Genomic DNA, 20,749 nt, shown 5'->3' with positions numbered 1-20,749 from the left:
CCTTCTTTCAAAAATAATTTGGTCCCAAGTCCCAGTCAAGGTGAAAAGGTCTGAGGCAGTCTGTTCCTCTCCCGGCCGGCCCTGCAGCTGGGCAGTCCCAGGGCCCTCTGCTTTCCCAGTAGGGCCTGTGACCACAGCCCTTGCCATTGGTGTGACCCTCATGCTGACACCCACCTTCCTGCCTGGAGGAGCAGGTCCCCGGAGCAGGGAGATCAGGCCTGAAACAGAGCTCTGTGGGCCTCCTTTAGAAAAGCTGGACTTTAATCACTCAAAGTCTTACAATGAAAATAGGGACCCCAAGACTTGTTAAGTATCCACAGCTATACAAAAGACATACAAAACTCCCGGGCAGATGCTGACAGGAGGCGAGGCCCACTGCCTCCTCTGGCATTGCCCGGGCAGTGCCGCCACCCTGCAGCATTGCCAGGTACCACCTTTGGTCCCTCAACCTTGCGGAACAGGGTGCACTAGCAGGGAAAAGCTCTCACACTCAGTTATTAGAATATAAGAAAAAATAAAAAAGGTAAAAGTCTAACAGGCACTAAAATTGGGATGTTATAACGTTTTTGGTTAACTAGAACATTCAAAACTGTAATATTGGATCCAGAAAAGTATCTTAAATCACACAAAAAAAGTAACCCATATTAAAATATAAAAAATAAGCCCCAAACACCGGAGAAAAGACCTAAAACTTGAGTAAGCTGGGGGCTCCACAACACTGTGGGCAGCCAGGCACAGGCAGGGCCTCAGCCTGCCAGCATCAACCCCTGGCTGCTCTGCCAAGCCCTTGTCCCTCAGAGCCCTACGTAGCCAGGGCCAGCAGCAGAGGCAGGTGATCCTCAGGATACGTTGGTCATGGGCTTGTACTTCTTGAAGCGTGTCCACTGGCCTGTGGCGTAGTTCATCTCGAACACAGTGTCCACCAGCATGGTGGTGCTGCCCTGGCCATCAGCCTTGGGCAGGTCCTCTGTGTGCTCGCTCAGCTTGATCTGGATCACGTCCCCTTGCTCCTGGCACGGGTTCTCTGTGGAGGGCAGGGGCTGCTGGGCAGGGGCCTGGGGCTAAGGAGCCCATCCCCACCCCAGTCAGGGCACCACCCAGGCCCAGCCCCATACACACCTCTGGAACCAGCCATGAAGCCCAGGATGAGGGCTTTCTCGGGCCGTGTGACCTTGTTGGCTGTCTTGAACATTTCCTGGGCAGCAAACATCTGCTCTCTCTGTGGGCAAGAGGAGGATTTGGGTGCCCAGGCCTCCCTGGGTCATCTCCCACCCCAGGTGCAGATGGGCAAGACCATACCAACTACCTGGCAGCCCACAGGTCCTGCCAGGACCCACCTACCGTGAGGGACAACTTCTTAGGCTGTTGCTGGGCAGGGGGCTGGGTCTGGGGGACCACCATTGCCACTGGGGGCGTCTGAGCGGCTGGGGCAACAGCTGGGGGTGTGGTGGGCGTCAGGGGTGATGTGGGTGCTGCAGGTGTAGGTGCAGCAGGGCTCAGGTTGCTGTTGTACATGGGTGCCCTCTGCTTAAACTGTGCCGGCAGTGTGGGGTTCGGGGTGCTGGGCTCCTCAGGTGGCCGGCTGGCCTGCAGGCTGGTTTCCCGGGAAGATGGTGCTAGGGTAAAGTAGGACCTGGTGAGGGAGGCTGGGACTAGGCCCCCCACCTCCCCCTCCGCACCGGACCTGTGCCCAGCCCCCATTCTCCAAGCCACCTGCCCCAGACCCCACCCTCCATTTCTCAGGCCCTGACCAGCTGGCACCCCAAACCCACCTGCTCTGTCCTTCTCCTGCAGGACAAACAGCCCTCCCTGGCATAAACCCTGCATGCCCCACCAAAAGGGGCAGAACCTGCAGTCCCAAGCACTTTCAAATCCTCACAAGTGGCCTGGGGTCATGAGGTGCTGGCAACAAGACACAGGCTGCCAGGCCTGAGGCCTTTCTGCATCGCAGCACAACCAAAGCCTGAATCAGGTGAATGGTCCATCTCCAGCTTCCCACAGATCTCCAGAAACTTGGGGGCTAAGGGTCTGTCCCCGGGCCCTCAGCCCCTCCTGCCCCTGGAGCACAGCCAGGGGACAGGGGACAGCAGACAGTGGCTACCTGTCTGCAGGGGGTTTATTTCTTGGCAAGGAAGGGCTCCCCCACCCCCAGCCAGCAGAAGCTAAAGGACGACAGAACGGATGTCCTGATAATCAAGAAACAGCACTGTGGGCCCCTGCAGCACCACGTGGGCAAGGCCACCTTCCAGGTGGAACGCTGGCTCCAGGTGGCAGGAGGAGCCCTTACAGCCCCAGGAGCAGCACACTGCAGTCACTCACCTGGGGGAGCCTCGGAGCTGGGGACGTAGGAGGAGGCTGGGACCACACTGGGTGTGGAGGGCAGGTAACTTGTGGAGGGCAGTGCAGGCTCGCTGTTCAGAGACCCAAGTTTCTGGAAGACAGTGAGGGTCCCTCAGCACAGGCCTGGGTTTCAGAGCAGCCCTCTCTGGCTTGGCCTGGACCTGCACTGTACATCACCCGACCCGCTTAACAGGTGTCACAAGCCTCAGGGCAGAGCTGCTCCAGGCTGGCCCAAACCTCAGCCCCGCCACCCTCCCTGGTTCCTGGAACCCCCTCGGCAGAGGAGGGGCCGAGCAGCTCCCACTTGGGAGGCCACGAACCACCATCTCTGGAGAGGAGCAACAACTGCCTGCAGTGCGTGGGCACTGTAGGGAAATGTGCCAGGCTCAGCTGACCCACAGACAGCCTGGACAGCAGGAAAAGGCCCTCTTCCCAAGGATGACCACACACCAGCCTCCCCCACCTTGTACCTCTTAGGCCACACTACTCCAGACTCAGGGTGATATGCCCCACTCACCCCTGGCAGGACCCTTACTGAGGCACAGCAGTGAGGACGTCCCCAGGCAGCAGTGTCTCCAGGAGTATGTGGCAGGTGCTCATTCCAAACTTGAGCTGATGGCTAGATTAGGGTCCTAGCCCAGGCCACCCCTCGTGTGTGCGCGCACATACACATATACACACACGCTCGGTCACTTTTTCCAACCTTCAGAACGAGAGCGCCCTGCGGGCTGTGTCTGGGTGGGGCAGCAGAGCCCTACCTGTGTGGACACCAGGCCGGCTGCGTAGTCAGGGGTGGCGTTCTCCACCACTGTCTCCTCCTTGGCCGGCTTTTCTACCACCTCTGTGTCTGTGGAGAAGCCAGAGGTGCTGTGAGGTGCTCTGAGGCCTCAGCTGGCTCAGAGGGGCAGGAGCACTGGTGCCGGAAGGGACAGGGAGAGCTGAGGGCAGGTCTGGGCCTCCCTCCCAGCCCCGGGGGAAGCCCATACACACCCAGGGTCTTCCTTCTCCTCTTCGCCTCTCGGCCAGCACCGACCATGTCCAGCTCAGAAATGTCAAGGAGCTGCCAAGACAAACAGCCCCAGGCTCGCCCACAGCCTGTGGGAGGGGCTGCCTGGGGCGCTGGGGAGTGGGAGCAGGCCTACCTTCACACCCCTCTCTTTCCGTAGTGGGGTCCTGGAAGGTGGGATGGGGGTCCGGTTTCCGGCAGGGCTGAAGACACTGGGCGTGGTGGGGCTTCTGAAGGGTGCCTGTTTCGGGATGCCTTTGAGTGGGGCTGGGGAGAAGACCGTGTCTGTCAGTGGCCAGCAGGGATGTCCACAGGAGCCCCGGCATCCTCTGCCCACAAGAGAAGAGCTGCCTTGGGAGGACCTCGGGGAGGACCTGGGGACGACCTCGTCCCTGCCACTCTCCGTGTGTTCTGCTGAGGCTGTTCCTGCCAGTATTGCTGTGGGGAGCAGGTGTTTAGCTCAGACCCCACTGGCCCAGTGTCCTGTCATGTGCTCCTGCTGTGAGCCCAGAAGGGCTGGAATGAGGGGAGAGGACAGCTGGCCAGGTCAGTTGGGACCCCAGGTCTGCAAAGCAAGGGCTGCCTGGGGACATTAAGCTACCCCAGAAAAACAGCAACGCCTCGACCTCTGCCAGGTCACCAACCCTCCTGTCTTCGAGGTGGAATGCTGGCCTCCGCTTCCTTCTTGTGCCCTTTAGTGAACAGGGCCACAGTCCACGAGAACCGAGTCCTCCCACACCTGACCAGGCTCTGCACTGCTGAGCCCTGGCAGCTGTCCACCTTTCCTGTTTAGGGTGCCCACCAGGGCTTATTCCGGGCTTGGGGCTGAGAAGTGCCCACTGAGTTGTGCGGTCAGAACACTGGGTCAAGGGTGGAAATGACTGATGGACAACCACGCTCTCCCACCCCGGCAAAACAGGTACAGCCCTGCTCTGGGGGGCTTTGCTAAGGAGACTAGAAGATGGGATCTGCTCAGCAGGGTGGAGCCGCAGCCATGAGAGGGCCAGGCCAGGCCAGGGCCACACTTCTGTAGGAAGGGGCCGCCCCTGCAGCGAGGGAGGCCAGCCGTCACCAAGGATCCTGTGATCATGGACACGTGGTGGGACAAGATCCCGAGGGCAGCCGAGGCCCCTCCCTGCAGCTCCCCAGTGCACAGCAGCCCTCCTGCCCTTCGGCCCCGCGGTCTCCGCTGGAGGTGTGCCAGCCCCTGGAGCTCCAGGGGCAACCCTGGGTTCCTGTCACCAGTACTCCTTCTGGTCACATCCACACCAATCTGTGTGAGTGGGCACACAGATCAGCCTGGGCACAGACGCAGGGCTCCAGCGCAGCAGGGCTGCCCCATGCTATTGAGCACACCCATCCCGCAGTCTGCGGCCCTGTCGTGCCACTACAGTGCTGGCCAGCAGCAACACTGCACTGGACACCACCCCAGAGCATCTCAGGAACGAGGGAGTCTGCCTTCTCCTGTCCTGTCATGTGCTTCTGCAGGGCCAATGTCTCAGTGACTTGCCCCAAAAGGAAGGTCATCACATCTGGCAAGAGCAGATGGGCGGGCGTCTGGCTTACTTGTGGTGTCCATCTTGCGGAGGAGCCCCCGGCCCTTGGCATGGAACGGCACCCCCGCACTCCTCTTCAGCTGCTGTGCTGTCTCGGTGGCTATGCAGAGAAGGTCACCCATCAGTCCTCACAACGACAGGGCCTCTTGCCCACCAAAAGCACACCTCAGAAAACACGAGCCGTGAGAAGGCCGAAGCCCAGTGCAAATACCACAGCCAGGCCTTCTGCCTAGAACTCCCAGGTGAGTGCCCACAGGCCAGGAGGGCCCCCAGAGCACACTCCCCTGGACTCTCCTCAGTGCCTAACAGGACAAAGAACAGGGACTTCCCTGGCTCAGCTAATAATGCTGCAGGGTGACAGGCAGAGTGCCTCGGCTGCCCCTGGCCAGAGCCAAGTTCTGCCACTGACTCCTGGAGGTAAAACCTGAGGGACAAGCAGACCTCTAAGAGTTGCCCACTGGCCAGAGACTCTGCAAGCCCCCAGAACTGGGCTGGCCCTGGGATGCTGCCTCCTCCAAGCAAGAGTCACAGCAGGAGGCAGTGGGAGAACACAGCATTTAGGTCTGTCACTAATGACCCCTCAGCATGAGGCCTCACTGGGATCTGTGGTCGTGGTTGTTTTTTGTACTGGGAATTGAATGCAGGGGTGCTCCTAATCCTCAGTCCTTTCTTAAATCTGTATTTTGAGACAGGGTCTAAGTTGCTTAGGGCCTAAGTTGCTGAGGCTGGCCTTGGACCTGCGCTCCTCCTACCCCAGGCTTCCGAGCGCTGATGTAGGTGTGTGCCCAACACTGGCTGTGGTTTGGTTTTCCAGGTTGTTCTGCTCTTTTTCTGAGACAGCATCAGGCTATGTTGTTCAGGGGGCCTTCTGCCTCAGTCTCCCAGGTGTGTGGACTACCACACGGGGCCCATGCCTGGCGTGAAACCCATGCTTTGCTACTTAACTGGTGCAATCACTCCTCACTGGACCCAGCAAGCACCTTCCACACAACTCCTACAAGGTGAGACAGCAGGCATCTTCAAGGGAAACCGGGAGCACCGAAAGCTGAGGGACAGGCAGCCCACCTGCACTGCTACGTGCGGGAGGCCTGGGCACCCATCACAGATCAGACACCATGACCTGAAAATCCTCAAGTTTCTGACCGGTGCTTTCAGAAGTCTCTGAATAGACAGCCGGGCCCTCGCAGGCAGCAGGGCCTGAAAGCCAGGGCCCGCATATGGTGGCAGGGCCCATGGCAGCACTCACACTTCTGCAGCAGCTCCGCCCGCAGCGTGGCACTCTTGGGCTTCCGCTTTAACTGGAAATGCTTCACAGGTGGGGTGAGGGGCCCGGCGAGCGTGGTCAGGGCGTTCTTGTTCAGGTACTGGCACTCCAGCGGCAGCATGGCAGATGCCTCGCACTCGCCCACTGTGGAGAGCCCCACCCGGTTAGAGGCCCTTTCCCAGGGCACTATGGCAGCCTCTGCTCTGCTTTCAATCCCCCCAGGAGACTGGCTTCCCCTGGATCCAACTCCTGGGTAGTGAACTAAGGTCGTCAAAGTGGGCCAGGCCCCCCACCCAAGGCAGAACCTCAGGGTAACGCTTTAGAAACAGACCCCGTGAGAGAGAGGAAAGGGAATGCTGGCTGCTCTGCTGCAAACCTGGGGGCCCCTGGTCACACAGCCACACCTAGAGGGGCTGTACCCCTTGACCTTGGATTCTGGCCACACATGCTATGCAGTAAGAGGAGTAGCTGTGTAGCTTCTCCAGACTCTCCAGGAGCCCCAGGTCAGTGGCCTCTTGGACACTGCTGAATCCCAGACTTACAAAACTGCCCACACTCATTGCCCGAGTCTACGTGGTCACTGAGGGGTCCAAACTCCAGGAAAAAACTCTTCATGGTAGGGGGACAGGAGTACCTGCTGCCCCCATTGGTTACATAACCACCCTGAGAAAAACATGGTCAGCTCCTAGAATTGGCTGCCCTAGGCTCTTCCAGCTCACAGGAGGACAGCTCCCTCCACCCGCTGAGCACACCCCCTCAGGACGCATGTGCACCTGAGCGGCTCGTGCGCTCACAGGATCTGTGTGGTGTGTGTGCAATTACAAGTCCAGTAGACACCTGAGGTGCCAGAAGCACCAGCACAGCTGGCTGCACAAGTGGCCCCTGCACAGCTGGCCTGGGCAGCATAACAGGCCACCTGTGTCCCCAGCCGCAGTGCTGCCTGCCAGCACAGTCTGCTTCTCAGGGCTGCCAGTTCCCATTTTTCAGAGGAGGAAGAATTCTGAAGGGACAGATGCCCCCTTCACCCACGTTACTTATAACCATCTGCAAACACTCTGCCTTTCTCCTTTTGGTACTGGGGATTGAACCCAAGGACAATCTATCACTGAGCTACACTCCCCAAACCTTCTTATGTTTTATTCTGAGACAGGGTCTCTCTACGTTGTCCAGGCTGGCCTGGAATTTGGAACCCTTTAGCCTTAGCTCCCAAGTCACTGGGATCACAGGCATGCACCTCTGCATCTGGCTTCTGCAAAGACTTTCCAAATAGTTTTCAGTTCACATTCTAACAACAGAATGGTTGGCACATTTGTAAAAAAGCACACTTTTAAACAGCCAAAACCCAGTGCAGAGACCTACAGGCTGTGGTCAGCTGCCAGAGGAACTGGCACAAGGCCAGGCAGCAGCACGTGGGCATGAGGCACATGCAGGTAGTATTCTGGAAACACGTAGCACACAACTGCCTAACAATCCAGTTTCTTCCAGAAAACATTTCTCTCTTCCCAACAGAACACAAGGCCACACTTCATACCCTTTTCTCTAAGTTCTCCTAAAATATCTTGAACATTCGGGTTCTGCTCCTCAAGGTCAAGGTTAAGGGATCCTGTGTCAGGAAAGGACTTCAGAATGTCAGCAACCATGAGGACCCAGGGGTCGGAGTCCAAGGTGGCGAGCTGGATGATCTCCATCAAGGCTTCCTTCATCTGCAGAGGAGAGAAGAGAGAAGCCCAACCGGCTGAGCCCAGCACGCTGCGCACAGGGAGGTGTCTGCACCCCGCCCACTCCACACTCCACTGTGGCCTCTGGGTGAGCACAGGGTAGCCCACCTAGATAGCAATCACCTCACGGCCCATACGTCCTCCTGGGGCTCCCTTGCTCTAGTCCCCTACCCCAACCCAGGGCCACCCCTCTTCCCTGCACGGCCACAGCTTTTATAGGTGGCAGTGGCCCAGCCTGCAGCGCCTCCCCACAGCCTCCCTGACAGCTCCTGGCAGCACCAATTCCCTGGGCCTGTCTCCCCTCTTAGGGCCACCTCCACTGCCACTTAGGAAGTCTGCACAGAGCATCTCAGGTACCGAGAGCTGAACCCAGGCCAGCAACAGGTGCTGAGGTGGGTAGACAGCCAGACCACTCCTTAGGCACAAGGAGGACCTGGCCTGAACAACCGGCTTGCACCTGCTATCCCCGACCACAGTGCCACCCAACTCACCCAGTCCAAGAACATGGACACAGAGACAGATGTACAGGGAGGGAGTGGACACGCAGACACAGGGAAAGATGGCCACATGGCTCAAATGGCTGGTGCACATGTAGGCCCAAAACCTCCACAGCTGCCAGGAGAGAGAGGACGGTCTGTGGCCTGCGGCAATGTGGCCGGCCACCCACTGCTGAACTGCTGTGGTCCTGAGCCACATTTTTACAGCAGCCTCAGGAAGCCAACATCTACCAAGAGAGAAAACTGGACAATGTTTTCTAAAATGGGGGAGGGGTCCAGAAAAAAGGAGATTAAAACCAAAAGGCCACTACTCCAGACTGAATTCCACACCCTCCACACCCCTGGTAAAGTCTGCCTTACAAGATGGCCTGAGAACAGCAGTGTCCTCCCCATTCTGGAGCCAGAGTCCCACGCCCAGGCACCAGATGACTTAGGATCTGCCAAGGATCACTTCCTGGTTCGGTGGTCCCTTCCCACTGTGCCCTCATGTGGTGAGGGGTGAACATTCCCTTAGTCTATTTCCAAAGGGAAATCAATGAGGGCTCCACCCCAACACCCCGCCTTGGGGTAGGATGTGGAAGACACGACCCATGGACAACTGCAAATCCACTGCTGAGGGAACCTGGAAATGGGGCCTCTGTGGGGAGGCAGGTCAGAAGGGGGGCTCTGGCTCATCTGCCGGGGTCTCTCTCCCACTTCCCACAAGGTGAGGGTGCCATCAGACCGAGCCACCTGCAAGCAGGGACCCGGAGCTTGGACTCCCAGCCTCTGGAAGTAAGAGAAATCTATGTCTGTTGATAGCCTGTGAGTCTGCAGCAGAGTTGGCTCTCTTTCCCCTCAGGCTCCACATCCACGGATTCAGCCGACCACAGATGGAAACATTCTTAAGAATAAAAGTTTGTACTACACATATATGGACTTTCTTCTTGCCGTTACTCCCTAATCAGCAAGGTCAGGGAGCCACCGCATCCTGTGATGTGCTCAAAGTCTCCTAGAGACTTGGCACACACAGGAGGAGGGCAATCCTAGATGCAAGTACTGCTCCACTTCACAGAAGGGATTGGAGCCCCTGCCTATGCTCTCTGCAGGGGCTTGTGTCCTGTCCCAGCTACCAAGGGACAAGTGCCTTGTCTGGCAGTGACACTAACACAGCCACCTTCAGAATGAACACCCCCATCAACACACCCTGCCTCAGCCACGCTCTCCCTGTGCTTAACCACATCTGTGCGCTTCCTAAGCACGTGCACTCTACACCAGGGGCTTCAGGACTAGTGATGAGGGGTGGACCGCGTCATGAATAGGAGGATTTCTGGCCCTTGCCAGGAAGGCACTGTGGTGTGCTGCTGGAACGCTCCATGGGTGATGTGCAGGCATGTGCACACACACCGTAAGGAAAGTTCACACCAAATTTGTGGCTGGGGACCCTGAATTCAGGACACAGAGAAAAACAGACACCCAGACTAACAGCACAGAAAAGGGTGGAAGGGTAGACTGACACACCAGAGACCACCTACCAACAGAGCTCCAGGGGATGGAAGGAAAAGAACACATGGGAAGGACAAGTCACAGGGCCAAGGGCACAGCTCAGTGACACAGCAGGGAAGGAGGGGAGCACCCTGCTCAGCAGAGCGCCTGGCAGTCCTCCCAGAGAGGTGCTTGCCCACCACAGGAGCAGACCACCCTCACCCCAGTGTCCACTGGAGACACGAGCAGAGGCGCAGCCAGCAGAGGGCCACCCAGCAATGAAGCCTCCTGGACTTGGCACACACGACTCAGCACAGTGACATGAGAATTGAAGTGGGCCACAGACGGTTCCAGGAAGGGAGACCCATTTGGTAGTGTGCTGTTCAGAGAGGCCTCACTGGACCCTCTAAGAAGAGGCAATACCACAGCCTTGCTGACCAGCTTCTCAGTGGATGAGTGCCAACCGGCGTGTGCTTCCAGGGACGCTGCTGCCTGTGCACGCTGCAGACACACTAGCTCCTGTGCAACTGCAGGAACAGCTGCACCTGCCACAGACTCTGGTGAGCTGGGCAGGCCATTCTACATACTGAACACCCCTGCGGTCACCAGTGCTCCTTCCAAACCAGCTCTGGGGCCACGCTGAGGGTTGGAGGGACTGCTGGTCTCATCCGGTAGCAGCACCTATTTCCTCAAAGCCCTTTCAAACACAGCCTGAACTTCATCCAGGCAGTGCCTGGTCACCTGCAGGAACCCCCCCACCTCCCTTGGCAAGAGCAGTTCCACCCCAGCACACAACAAGGGGCCCCATGTTGCTGCTGTGCCCCTTGCTGAAAGAGCTCCCTCTACTGGCTGAAAGTGGCTGCTCACTAGCTTTTAAGACTAGGGTTGGGGAACAGCTCAGTGGCACAGTATTTGCCTACCATGCGTGAGGCACCGGGTTCGATCCCCAGCGTCACATAAAAAATAAAATAAAGATATTGTGTCCTCCTCTAACTAAAAAATAGATGTTAAAAAAAGTAAAAGTTCTATTACAGTATTTCTTTAAAAAAGAAAAAAAAAGCAGAACAAAATGAAACAAAAAACCCCACAGATACATCACAAAATAAGTGAACTGGTTCCAAGATTTCACTCAGAAACAGGTTATAGTAGATCCTGTGTATATATTTTTTCTTCTGTAGTACTGAGGAGCAAATATAGGGACACTTTACCACTGAGCTACACCCCCAATACTTTTTATTTTGAGTCAGGGATTCACTAAGATGCTGAGGCTGGCCTCCAGTGTGTGATACTCCTGGCTTAGCCTCCCATATCACTAGAATTACACTCATGTGCCAGCCAGATATTCAGGTCAAACATTATCTTGGGTGTGTACGTGAGAATGTTTCTGGATGAGATTAACATTTGGAACAGTACACAGCAAAGTGGATTGCCATCCTGAATGTGGACAAACCTCATCCAATCAGCCGAAGACCTGAATAAAAAGTGAGGGGGGGTGCCAGGTAAAGTGGTAGACACCTGCAGTCCCAGTTACTTGGGAGGCTGTGGCAGGAAGATTGCCTCACTTCAGGAATTCAAAACTAGACTAGGTGACCAAGAGAAATTCCATCTCAAAAACAGGGGGGAAAACAGAATAAGAAAAAAGCTACGTAAGAGGATGTGCCCTTCTACTGGACTGTACAAGGTGGACTTTCCCAGCCTTCAGACCTGGGCCAGAACACGAGCTCTGCCTGGCTCAAGTCCCTGGTGTGCACCAACACCCTGCTGCCTCTGCTTCTCAGAAGAACCCTGACACACTGGGGAACACATCCAGCCAAGTCACTCATCAGCTAGACCTATGGTCCCTTGCAGAAAGGATTCATTTTCAGGGTGATATTCCTAAGGTACCAAACCCTTATAGGACGAGAAAAGGAGGATAGGCTAGACAATGGAACGAGGATAATTCAGAAAGATTTTTTTAATACCAAAAAAAAAAAAATGGTTTTCAGAAAAATATATTGTTCAGAATGGCTAGTTCTCTCACAATCAAAGTAAATGAGGTCTTCATTATCATTTTTTAAGAATATATTTTAGGGGCTGGGAATGTGTGGCTCAAGCGGTAGCGCGCTCGCCTGGCATGCGTGCGGCCCGGGTTCGATCCTCAGCACCACATACCAACAAAGATGTTGTGTCCGCCAAATACTAAAAAAAAAAAAAATAAATAAATGTTAAAACTCAAAAAAAAGGAATATATTTTAGTTGTTGATGTACCTTTATTTTTTATTTATTTATATGTGGTGCTGAGGATCAAACCTAGTGCCTCATACATGTAGACAAGTGCTCTCACTGAGCCACAATCCCAGTCCCCCATTTCTTTTTTTTTTAAATTTTTTTTTAAAGAGAGAGTTTTTTAGAGAGAGAGAATTTTTAATATTTATTTTTTAGTTATCGGCGAACACAACATCGTTGTTTGCATGTGGTGCTGAGGATCGAACCCGGGCCGCACGCATGCCAGACAAGAGCGCTACAGCTTGAGCCACATCCCCAGCCCCCCCATTTCTTAAACATTGGCGAAATCCAAAAAAGAAGTCTATGTGCATACATACATACATACAAAGAAAGCTGACATGCCTGTCCTAATGCTAGACACAACAGATCTCTGCACACAGACCATGGTTCACTTCACCAAGCAACTCAAACGTTTAACTCTAAACTTGCATGCACCTAATAACATAGCCCCCAAATTCATAAAGCAGTAGCTGATAAGGAGGAACAAACAAATTCATAATCATCATAATGGGGAGATGAACAGATCGTCTCTGAATTTAAAAAAAAAATATTCAGAACAGAGTAGAGCACAATTAAGCAAGTTTGATCTAATGAACATATGTATATTCAGCAAAGGATTTTTTTTTTCAATATTCATTTTTTAGTTTTCGGTGGACACATCTTTGTTTGTATGTGGTGCTGAGGATTGAACCTGGGCCACACGCATGCCAGGCGAGCGTGCCACTGCTTGAGCCACATCCCCAGCCCCAGTGAAGGATTTTAAAACTAAGAGAATAAACATGCTTCTAAAGCTCACCCACAAACATTTACAAAAACTAACCATATATTCTGTCACTAAGCAAATCTCATTTCAGGCAAATGAAATAATTTGGACTATTTTCTGACAAGAGTTCACTATAGCTAGAAATCACTAATAAAAACATAACAAAAATCTGTTGCTCTTCAATGTACGGAAATTGAGAAACATTTCTAATTTACACAGGGGTCAGTGAAGGAATTATCATGTATCAAAACTTCATAGATGCAGCTGGGTGCAGTGGCACACGCCTGTGATCCCAGTGGCTTAGGAGGCTGAAGCAGGAGGATTTCAAGTTCAAAGCCAGCCTCAGTAACTTAGTGAGGCCCTGTCTCTAAATAAAGTATATAAAAGAGCTGGGGATGTGGCTGTGGGGTTCAATCCTCAATCCAAAAAAAAAAAAAAAGGGGGGGGTGGGGCTGGGGTTGTGGCTCAGTAGTACAACGCTTGCCTAGTACATGAGAAGCCCTGGGTTCAATCCTCAGCAAAACATTAAAAAAAAAAAGGTTCTGACAACTACAACTAAAATAAATAAATAAATAAATACTTTTGAAAAAGAGGAAAATAGAGGATGCATTAAAATCATTTTATACAGGCAGGAGCATTCATTCCTACAACACAAAAATCTGACAAAGACCGTCTGGCAAGTTACACTACAGGTGGATTCTACCCATGAGCGTAGATACAAAATTCCTACACCTGTTAGCAGGACAATGTAACCCAGTAACAGAAAGTAACCAGCTTAGGGGTCAGGAATACAGCTTTGGTTTACAATGAAATCTGTTAATGTGGTGGTGCTACTATGAAGGGCAGTGTGGCGATTCCCTAAAACCCGAGACTCACCACAGAAGTGCAGCCCCACTCCCAGGCACAGACTAAGGAGACAAAACCCTACCAGGTGCGCTCACAGCAGCACCACCCACAATAGCTGCCAGTGGGAACAGCCCCCAAGCCCATCTGCTGCGCAGTGGACAGATGCGCGGTCCACTCAGTATTAGAGGAGCACAGCACCAACACCTGCCATAATGGGTACCAACCTAGAAGGCACTCTGTTCACAGAAAGGAGTCGAGTAAAGACCACGAGCTGCTGCCTTCCCAGCAACCGGAGGCCGAGCCAGGAGGATGCACGTTCCAGGTCAGCCTGGGCAACTGACAGAAACCCGAGTAAAACCGAAAGATGGGAGGCTGAGGCAGGAGCATGGTAGTGCACCTGGGTTCCATCCCCTGTACCACAAAACCAAAAGTAGGGCTATGTGCTGTGTGATTCCATTTATGTGAAATGTACAGAACACGCAGCTCTAGTTTAGGACTGGGGGGAAAAAGACTGTGGGGAACTGCACCGAGGACAGAATTATTTGGGACGAGGGATAATGGAAATGTTGGTTAGGATGACTATCTCTCCGAATCACTAAAAATCACTCCCTCAACATCTTCAGTGGTGAACTGCATGGGATGTGAACTGTATCTCAATAAAGTGGTTAAAACAACAACAACAAAAAGCTCAAAGCGGGGTGTGGTGGCACATGCCTGTTAATCCCAGTGGCTTGGGAGGCCAAGGCAGGAGGCTAACAAGTTCAAAGCCAGCCTCAGCAACTTAGCGAGGCACTAAGCAACTCAGTGAGACCCTGTCTCTAAATAATATACAAAATAAAGTGCTGGGGGCTAAGTGCCCTCCTCAAAACAAAAACAAAACCAAAAACCTCATTCAAGCTGGGTGTGGTTGTGCATGACTGGGTCCCAGGAGTCAGGAGGCTGAGGCAGAAAGATCACCTGGATGCAGGAACTGAAGACCAGCCTGGATGACATGGTTTACATTTGAGGTGTCCTCCAAAGCTCAAGGGTGAGACAACGCAAGGAAGTTTAAAGGTGAAATGAATAGATGCAAAAGCTTTAGCCCACTCAGTGTCTCCACTTGAATAGATTGGGTGTGACTACAGGCAGGTGGGTGTGGGGAGCCATTGTGAATCGTGGACTGAGTGATGCTGGTGCCATCAGGCAGGAAAGCCTGGCATCAGGAACTCTTCGGTGGGCTGAGAACCCCTGGTTCACACTGCATCCTACCTAGCTCACTGCTCCAGTCTAGCACAGCCCTGGAGATGGGCGTGGCCTAGGAAGAGCCCAACTGGCTGCTCACCCCACCCATATCCTGAGGGGGCCCACACTGAAACCTAGTACCTACCCATCCCCTGGGATCTGTCCGCTATAAATAAAGCAAGCAGGCTCCATCTTTGCTAGAAGCCTACCACTCCAGTCAGCCTAACCCGTTACTGCCCTTGCTCTGAAAAATACATTTCTGGTCTTTCATGTCTATTTGGTGGTTCTACTTTCATGGTTTTTATTTTGCAGCCAGCCCATCCCTCCCATGGGAACCTATCCCCACACCCTCTGGGAAAGCCATGGAGGTGGGGTGTGGCTGCAGGAGGTAGGTCCCTGGGAGTGTGCTCTTGGGGCTTACATCTAGTCTCTGGTGAGCAGAGCTCTCTTGCTGCTTCAGGGTGCCATGTCCTGAGTGGCTCTCCTCTCCACATCCTTTGAAGTTCTGAGCCATGAGGTTCTGCCTCACCTCAGGTCCAGAACAATGGAGTCTGGACTGAATCTCTGAAACCATGAACCCCAACAGATGTTTCCTCCTCTATGTTGTTCTTGTCAGGTCTTTAGTCACAACAATGAAAAAGTTTACTGTGGGGCTGGGAGGTGGCTCAAGTGAGGCCCTGGGTTCGGTTCTTAGCACCACATAAACGTCAAATACAGATACTGTGTCCACCTAAAACTAAAGAAATTAAAAAAAAAAAAAAGTTTACTAATCCATTGGGCAATGGAGCAAGACTCCTTATCAGGAAAAGGAAAAACAAAACAAACATCTCATTCATAATTAAAAGAATTTTTTAAAAACTCCCTAGGAATATAAAAAATCTCCTTGGGCTGGGGATATGCCTCATTTTTAGTGCACTCACCTAGCATGTGTGAGGCCCTGAGTTTTTACAGGCTCTAGCCCTGCAAAATAAATTGATGAACAACAAAAAAAGAATTTCCTTGACCAGATAAAGGGCATGTCCATGAGAAAACGGGAAACAAAAATCTTATTGTCAAAACATTCAAAGTTCTTATTGTGTGATCGGAAATAAGAATGTACAAAAGATTTCTGGTGACCAGAGAAGAAAAGATATCCATTTTAAGCTCACAGAAAAATTAAGATTCTAAAGTATTGTAATTAATGATACTTCCAACATGTATGTGATTCAAACTCATTATCTAAAAGCTGATATCTACAGTTGTATATACCAGTAACAGAAAGTGAAATTGTTATTAGTAGATCCATGAGCTGCAGCACATAATGAAGTGCAAAGCCTGGGAGAAGTCAAAGACATACCTGAGGAACAAAGTAGGAGAGTCGGCCCTGTTGGTTAGCTGCCCAGACTAGGAACTGACTTAGAACAAGCACAGCAATACACAAATGCTCATGAGCAGAGGCGGGAAAAGACCCACAGCAGAGTGACTGTGAGCGCACAGAAAAGGACAGTCATTGCAATCAGTAGTACTGGACACTCATCTGGACACCTTTGTGGAAATGGAAAAACCACACCCAGCTTCACCAGCTGACAACTCTGGGCAAAACGAAGGCTCCAGAAAAAGGGCACAGCCACACAGCTCTGCCAAGGGAAAGGGCTGGGCCCTGGCCTCGGTGGGGGGGCCCTTCCCAAAAGGGCCAGACCAGCACCCAGAGTGGGTGAACGCAAGAGCTTCTGCCCAACCACAGATGCAAGCAAGTGGAGCCGCAGCTGGGAGATGCTGGATCCTATGCCGCTGCGTCAGGATGGCACTCAGCATTTCTTAAACCCTCCACCTGCTACAAAGCAATGAAGAAAGACAACCAGGAAATTGTTTTGAACATTCACAAAAAGAAAAGCAAACAGCAAATAAACTCATGAAAAAACGTTTAACCAAATCAGTGATAACGCAGATACAAATTAAACCACCTAGTAATATGCTCATGCCAACACAAGGGACAGGCTTTGGAGAGGAGCACTATTTGATACGATCACTCTAAAAACAACCTGGCATAACCCTAACACCCCCACGCCTGCTCCTGAGCACTGTACTGTGAGGAGTCCCCCGACCAGGGTTGATGTTGGCGACTGCACCACTCACAAGAGCACGAGAGCATAGCAGGGCCTCAGTGCCTCCCTGAGGTGGCAGGGGGAGCATGCCGGGTCTTGGGAAGGTGCACTACGCACGAATCCGCCAGCGTGCCACCAGGACACACGCCAAGTGAGCCCCCTGATACCGCGACACTAGGTTCCCACTAGGCACGAGGGAACCTCCCGTGTGGAAAGGGGCGTAGGCAGCCACCGGCCGCGGGAGGAGGAGCTCTGAGGAGGGCGGGGCCCGGCGGCCGACCCTAACCCACAGCCACAGCCGGGCTCGCGTGCCCACAGCTCACGAGGGGCCACTTAGGACCTACGACGGCGCACAGGCGACATCACAGCGGCCTGGAGAGTTCAGACCACCTTGGCGCTTCAGTATTTTGCGACGCAATGAAGCGCTGGGGACAGCCGCCAGGCAAACCCGCACGCCCACGCCCGGCCGGCGACGGCGCGGCGCCCAGCAGCCCGCAGCGGCCCGGCACCTCCGCCAGGGGTCGCCTCCACGACCCCGACCGCAGCGGCGACGCCCACCGCCACCGACGAAGACGCTGGCGGCCGAGGCGCAGGCGGGAGGGTCTGGGGGGGGAGGACGGGGTCCAGCGCGGGAGGACGGCGTGCGGGGGAGGACGGGGTCCAGCGGGAGGACGGAGTGCGGGGAAGGATGCGGTCCATCTGTTGGACGGGGTATGGGGGAGGACGGGGTGCGGGGGGACGGGGGAGCTGGCGGAGGGAGGGTCGAGGAAGACGACGGGGAGCAGGCGGCGGCCCCCGGGGGCGAGAGGGCGGGCAGGAGCGGCGCGGGCCGGGCGAGCGCGGCCGGCCGCCTCACCTCGTCCACCGTGCGGCGCGGGAGGTGCAGTGTGCCGAGCAGCAACTTGAGCTTCACGGCCGACGAGAGGCGGTGGAAGCAGAGGCGGATGTTGTCGATGACGGCGGCCGTGAGCAGGGACGCGATGCTGGGCGGCGCCCACAGCTCGTCCGTAGCGCCCAGCTTGTTGTGCAGCCACAGGCCCGTGTCGCTCTCCCGCATGGACGCCATCTTGGGGGCCGCCGCGCGCCCGGGCCGGCATCTTATGAGGACGCCTACGCGCCCCCGGCGAGGACCCCCAACATGGCGGCGCCCACGGGCGCGGGGCGGGGCCTCGGGCGGGCAAGCGAGCGCAGCTGGTGGTGGCCGCGCCTTCGGGCGGCTTCGGGGCGAAGCCCGAGAGTCAGAGTGATGGGACGACGCGGCGAGGCTCGTCGGCTTCCGTATCGCATCGTGGCGGCCCCGGAAGATGACGTTCTGCTGAGAGGCCGTCGCGCCGCGTGACTGACGGCGCCGGCCGGTGTCTCGCGTTCTGCCTGGCGTCCGCCGGGGGAGGTTGCGCTGGCCGGCTGAGCAGCTTCTGGTGTCTTTCGGAGTGTCCGCCCAGCCGCCCCGCGGGCTCGCGTCGGGTGTTCAGGAACCCTGCGAGCCTGTCGCCGAGCGCAGACTTCCCAGGCCGCCGTGGTCCTGTCAGCCCAGCGATTTGGGAAGCCGAGGCCGGAGGATGGCAGGTTGGAGGCCAGCCTCAGCAGCTTAGCGAGGCCCTGTCTTGAAATGAAAATAGAAGGGGCTGGGGTGCAGCCCGGAGTGGCGCCCCTGGACTGGGCCCCTGCGCCTTGTAAACGGCCGGACTGTCTCGCTCCGTCGGCTCTGGGGAGTGGCGTGGCTCCCAGCCCGCGGCCGGCAGGGCCGCCCTGGGCCTTGGGAAGTGTTGGTCCCCGCCCCACGCCCTGCCCGAGCTACCTGAGGCCCGGGCTCGTGGGGTTTTTTTTTTTCTTTCTTTCTTTTAAGTATTTACTTTATTTTGTGAGGTCAGGCAACGGGCGGCGACCAAAAGAGGCAGGTTCTAAAAAGGCCGCTGAAGGAGGCTTTATGGAGACCCACTCCGGGCGGACCGCGGTCAGACCGTCAGAGTTGACAGGATAAGGGTCTGAGAGAAACCGTAGGGCCTCCACAGGGCTGGGATTTTATGGGGCCTTCGGCAGGAAGGGAGGGCTTGGGACAGGAAAAGGGATTTTTAGGGTCCCTTGTCCCACTGGGAACTGGCTGAACTCCAGGATTGGCCAGGAGATCCTGCTGATTGACAGGCGTTTCCGTGGGCGCCTGCTTGACGTTTCTTCCTTTGTTCCTGAGTCCCCGCTGCCCACCTGACAGATTCTATCCCCATCTTTGTGGCCTCTCTGTCTTTGGTAAGTGGAGGTGGACATACAGATAGATGCGACTGCGCATCTCTACGCTGCTCCATTGTCGGTGATGTCCAATTGGAAGTTGGAACTTGGCAATGTGGAAGAACTTACACCTTGGAAATCGTGCAAATGCTACAAAGCCAAGGCTGGAGTGCTATTTTTGTTAATTGTTAGATAAAAGAAAGAAAATGTGTGAGGCACTGGGTTCGATCCTCAGCACAAAAGGAATGCCTGTAAACCAACGAGAAAAAGGCAGGAGATCCAGCAGAGAAAAGGGGAAAAGATGAGGCAGTGCACAGAAGCATGCCAGATGCTGGATTCAGGAATCCGAAGAATCTGAATTAAAACAAGATGTTGGGTTGGGAGGTGGCTCAGTGGTGGAGCACTTGCCTAACATACACAAGTCCCTGGGTTCAGTCCACAGCACTGTAAAGAGAGAAAGAAGATGCCCATTATACCCATCAGATTATACAATTAAAAAGTCATCCATCTTGGGGCTGGGGATGTGGCTCAAGCCGTAGCATGCTTGCCTGGCATGCGTGCGGCCCGGGTTCGATCCTCAGCACCACATACCAACAAAGATGTTGTGTCTGCCGAGAACTAAAAAATAAATATTAAAAAATTCTCTCTCTTAAAAAAAAAAAGTCATCGATCTTAAAAACAAAATACGTGAATGTCCAATTGTTCCAATACCATTTGTTGAGAAGACTATCTCCACTGAACTGCTCTTGAACCTTAGCCATCTATTGTCCATGCACGTGTGAGTTCATTTCTGGAGGTTTCTCTCTTGTTATATTCATCTAGCTTTATGCCAATATCACATTGTCTTTTTTTAAAAATACTTTTATTTTATTTATTTTTATGTGGTGCTGAGGATTTAACCAAGTGCCTTGCACAGGCTAGGCAAGCGCTCTACCCCTGAGCCACAATCCCAATGCCCCCACACTGTCTTGATTATGAAAACTTCAGACTAAGTCTTGAAATCAGGCAGTGGTAGTTCTCCAAATTTGTTGTTTTGGTATTTTAGGTCCTCTGCATTTCCATATAAACTTAGAATTGTCTACCAAACACAACAAAAGCTCTTCTGGCATTTTGGCTGGGATTGTGTTGAATCTGTGGATCAGCGGGAATGTAGGGAGAATTGACGTGAGTCTTGTGAATGTGGTATATATGTTTATTTTGGTTCCTTTAAAATCTATCAGTACCATTTTGTATTTTCTATTGGATCAGTCTTGCACATCTTTTGTTTCTAAGGATTTCACTTAGATTGCAAAGGGTGTTTTAAAATTCTAGCTTCTGAGTATCTGTTGCTAGTTTACGGAAACATGGTGGATGTTTGTATGTAGGATTTTGCACCCTGCACCCTTACTAGCCTCACATGTTCTAGTAGTCTTACAAAGAGTTTGGGCCAGAGGCCTGACCAAGGATCCCACAGATCTGGTCTGGGTGCTCACCCCAAACCAAGCAGAAAAGGCAGTGGTGAT

At 53.9% G+C, this 20,749-nt stretch overlaps 1 protein-coding gene across 1 annotated transcript; it reads right to left on the bottom strand.

The window, feature by feature from the left end:
• Window positions 1-187: 187 nt before the first annotated feature.
• On the bottom strand, window positions 188-18,291 carry Nelfa (negative elongation factor complex member A). The gene is made up of 11 exons (XM_026380390.2): window positions 17,881-18,291; window positions 7,698-7,869; window positions 6,149-6,310; window positions 4,913-5,002; window positions 3,483-3,613; window positions 3,331-3,400; window positions 3,099-3,187; window positions 2,320-2,431; window positions 1,342-1,616; window positions 1,120-1,219; window positions 188-1,024 (listed from the first exon to the last, which is right to left on the bottom strand). The coding sequence occupies exons 1-11, from the start codon at window positions 18,088-18,090 to the stop codon at window positions 840-842; spliced, it is 1,596 nt and encodes a 531-aa protein (XP_026236175.1). The 5' UTR covers window positions 18,091-18,291; the 3' UTR covers window positions 188-839.
• Window positions 18,292-20,749: the final 2,458 nt, after the last annotated feature.

The sequence above is a fragment of the Urocitellus parryii genome, chromosome 10 (genome assembly GCF_045843805.1).
Source record: "Urocitellus parryii isolate mUroPar1 chromosome 10, mUroPar1.hap1, whole genome shotgun sequence".
NCBI classification, from domain to species: Eukaryota; Metazoa; Chordata; class Mammalia; order Rodentia; family Sciuridae; genus Urocitellus; species Urocitellus parryii.
Note: the sequence above shows the minus strand (reverse complement) of the source record. Positions and strands in the feature narration are given on the sequence as shown.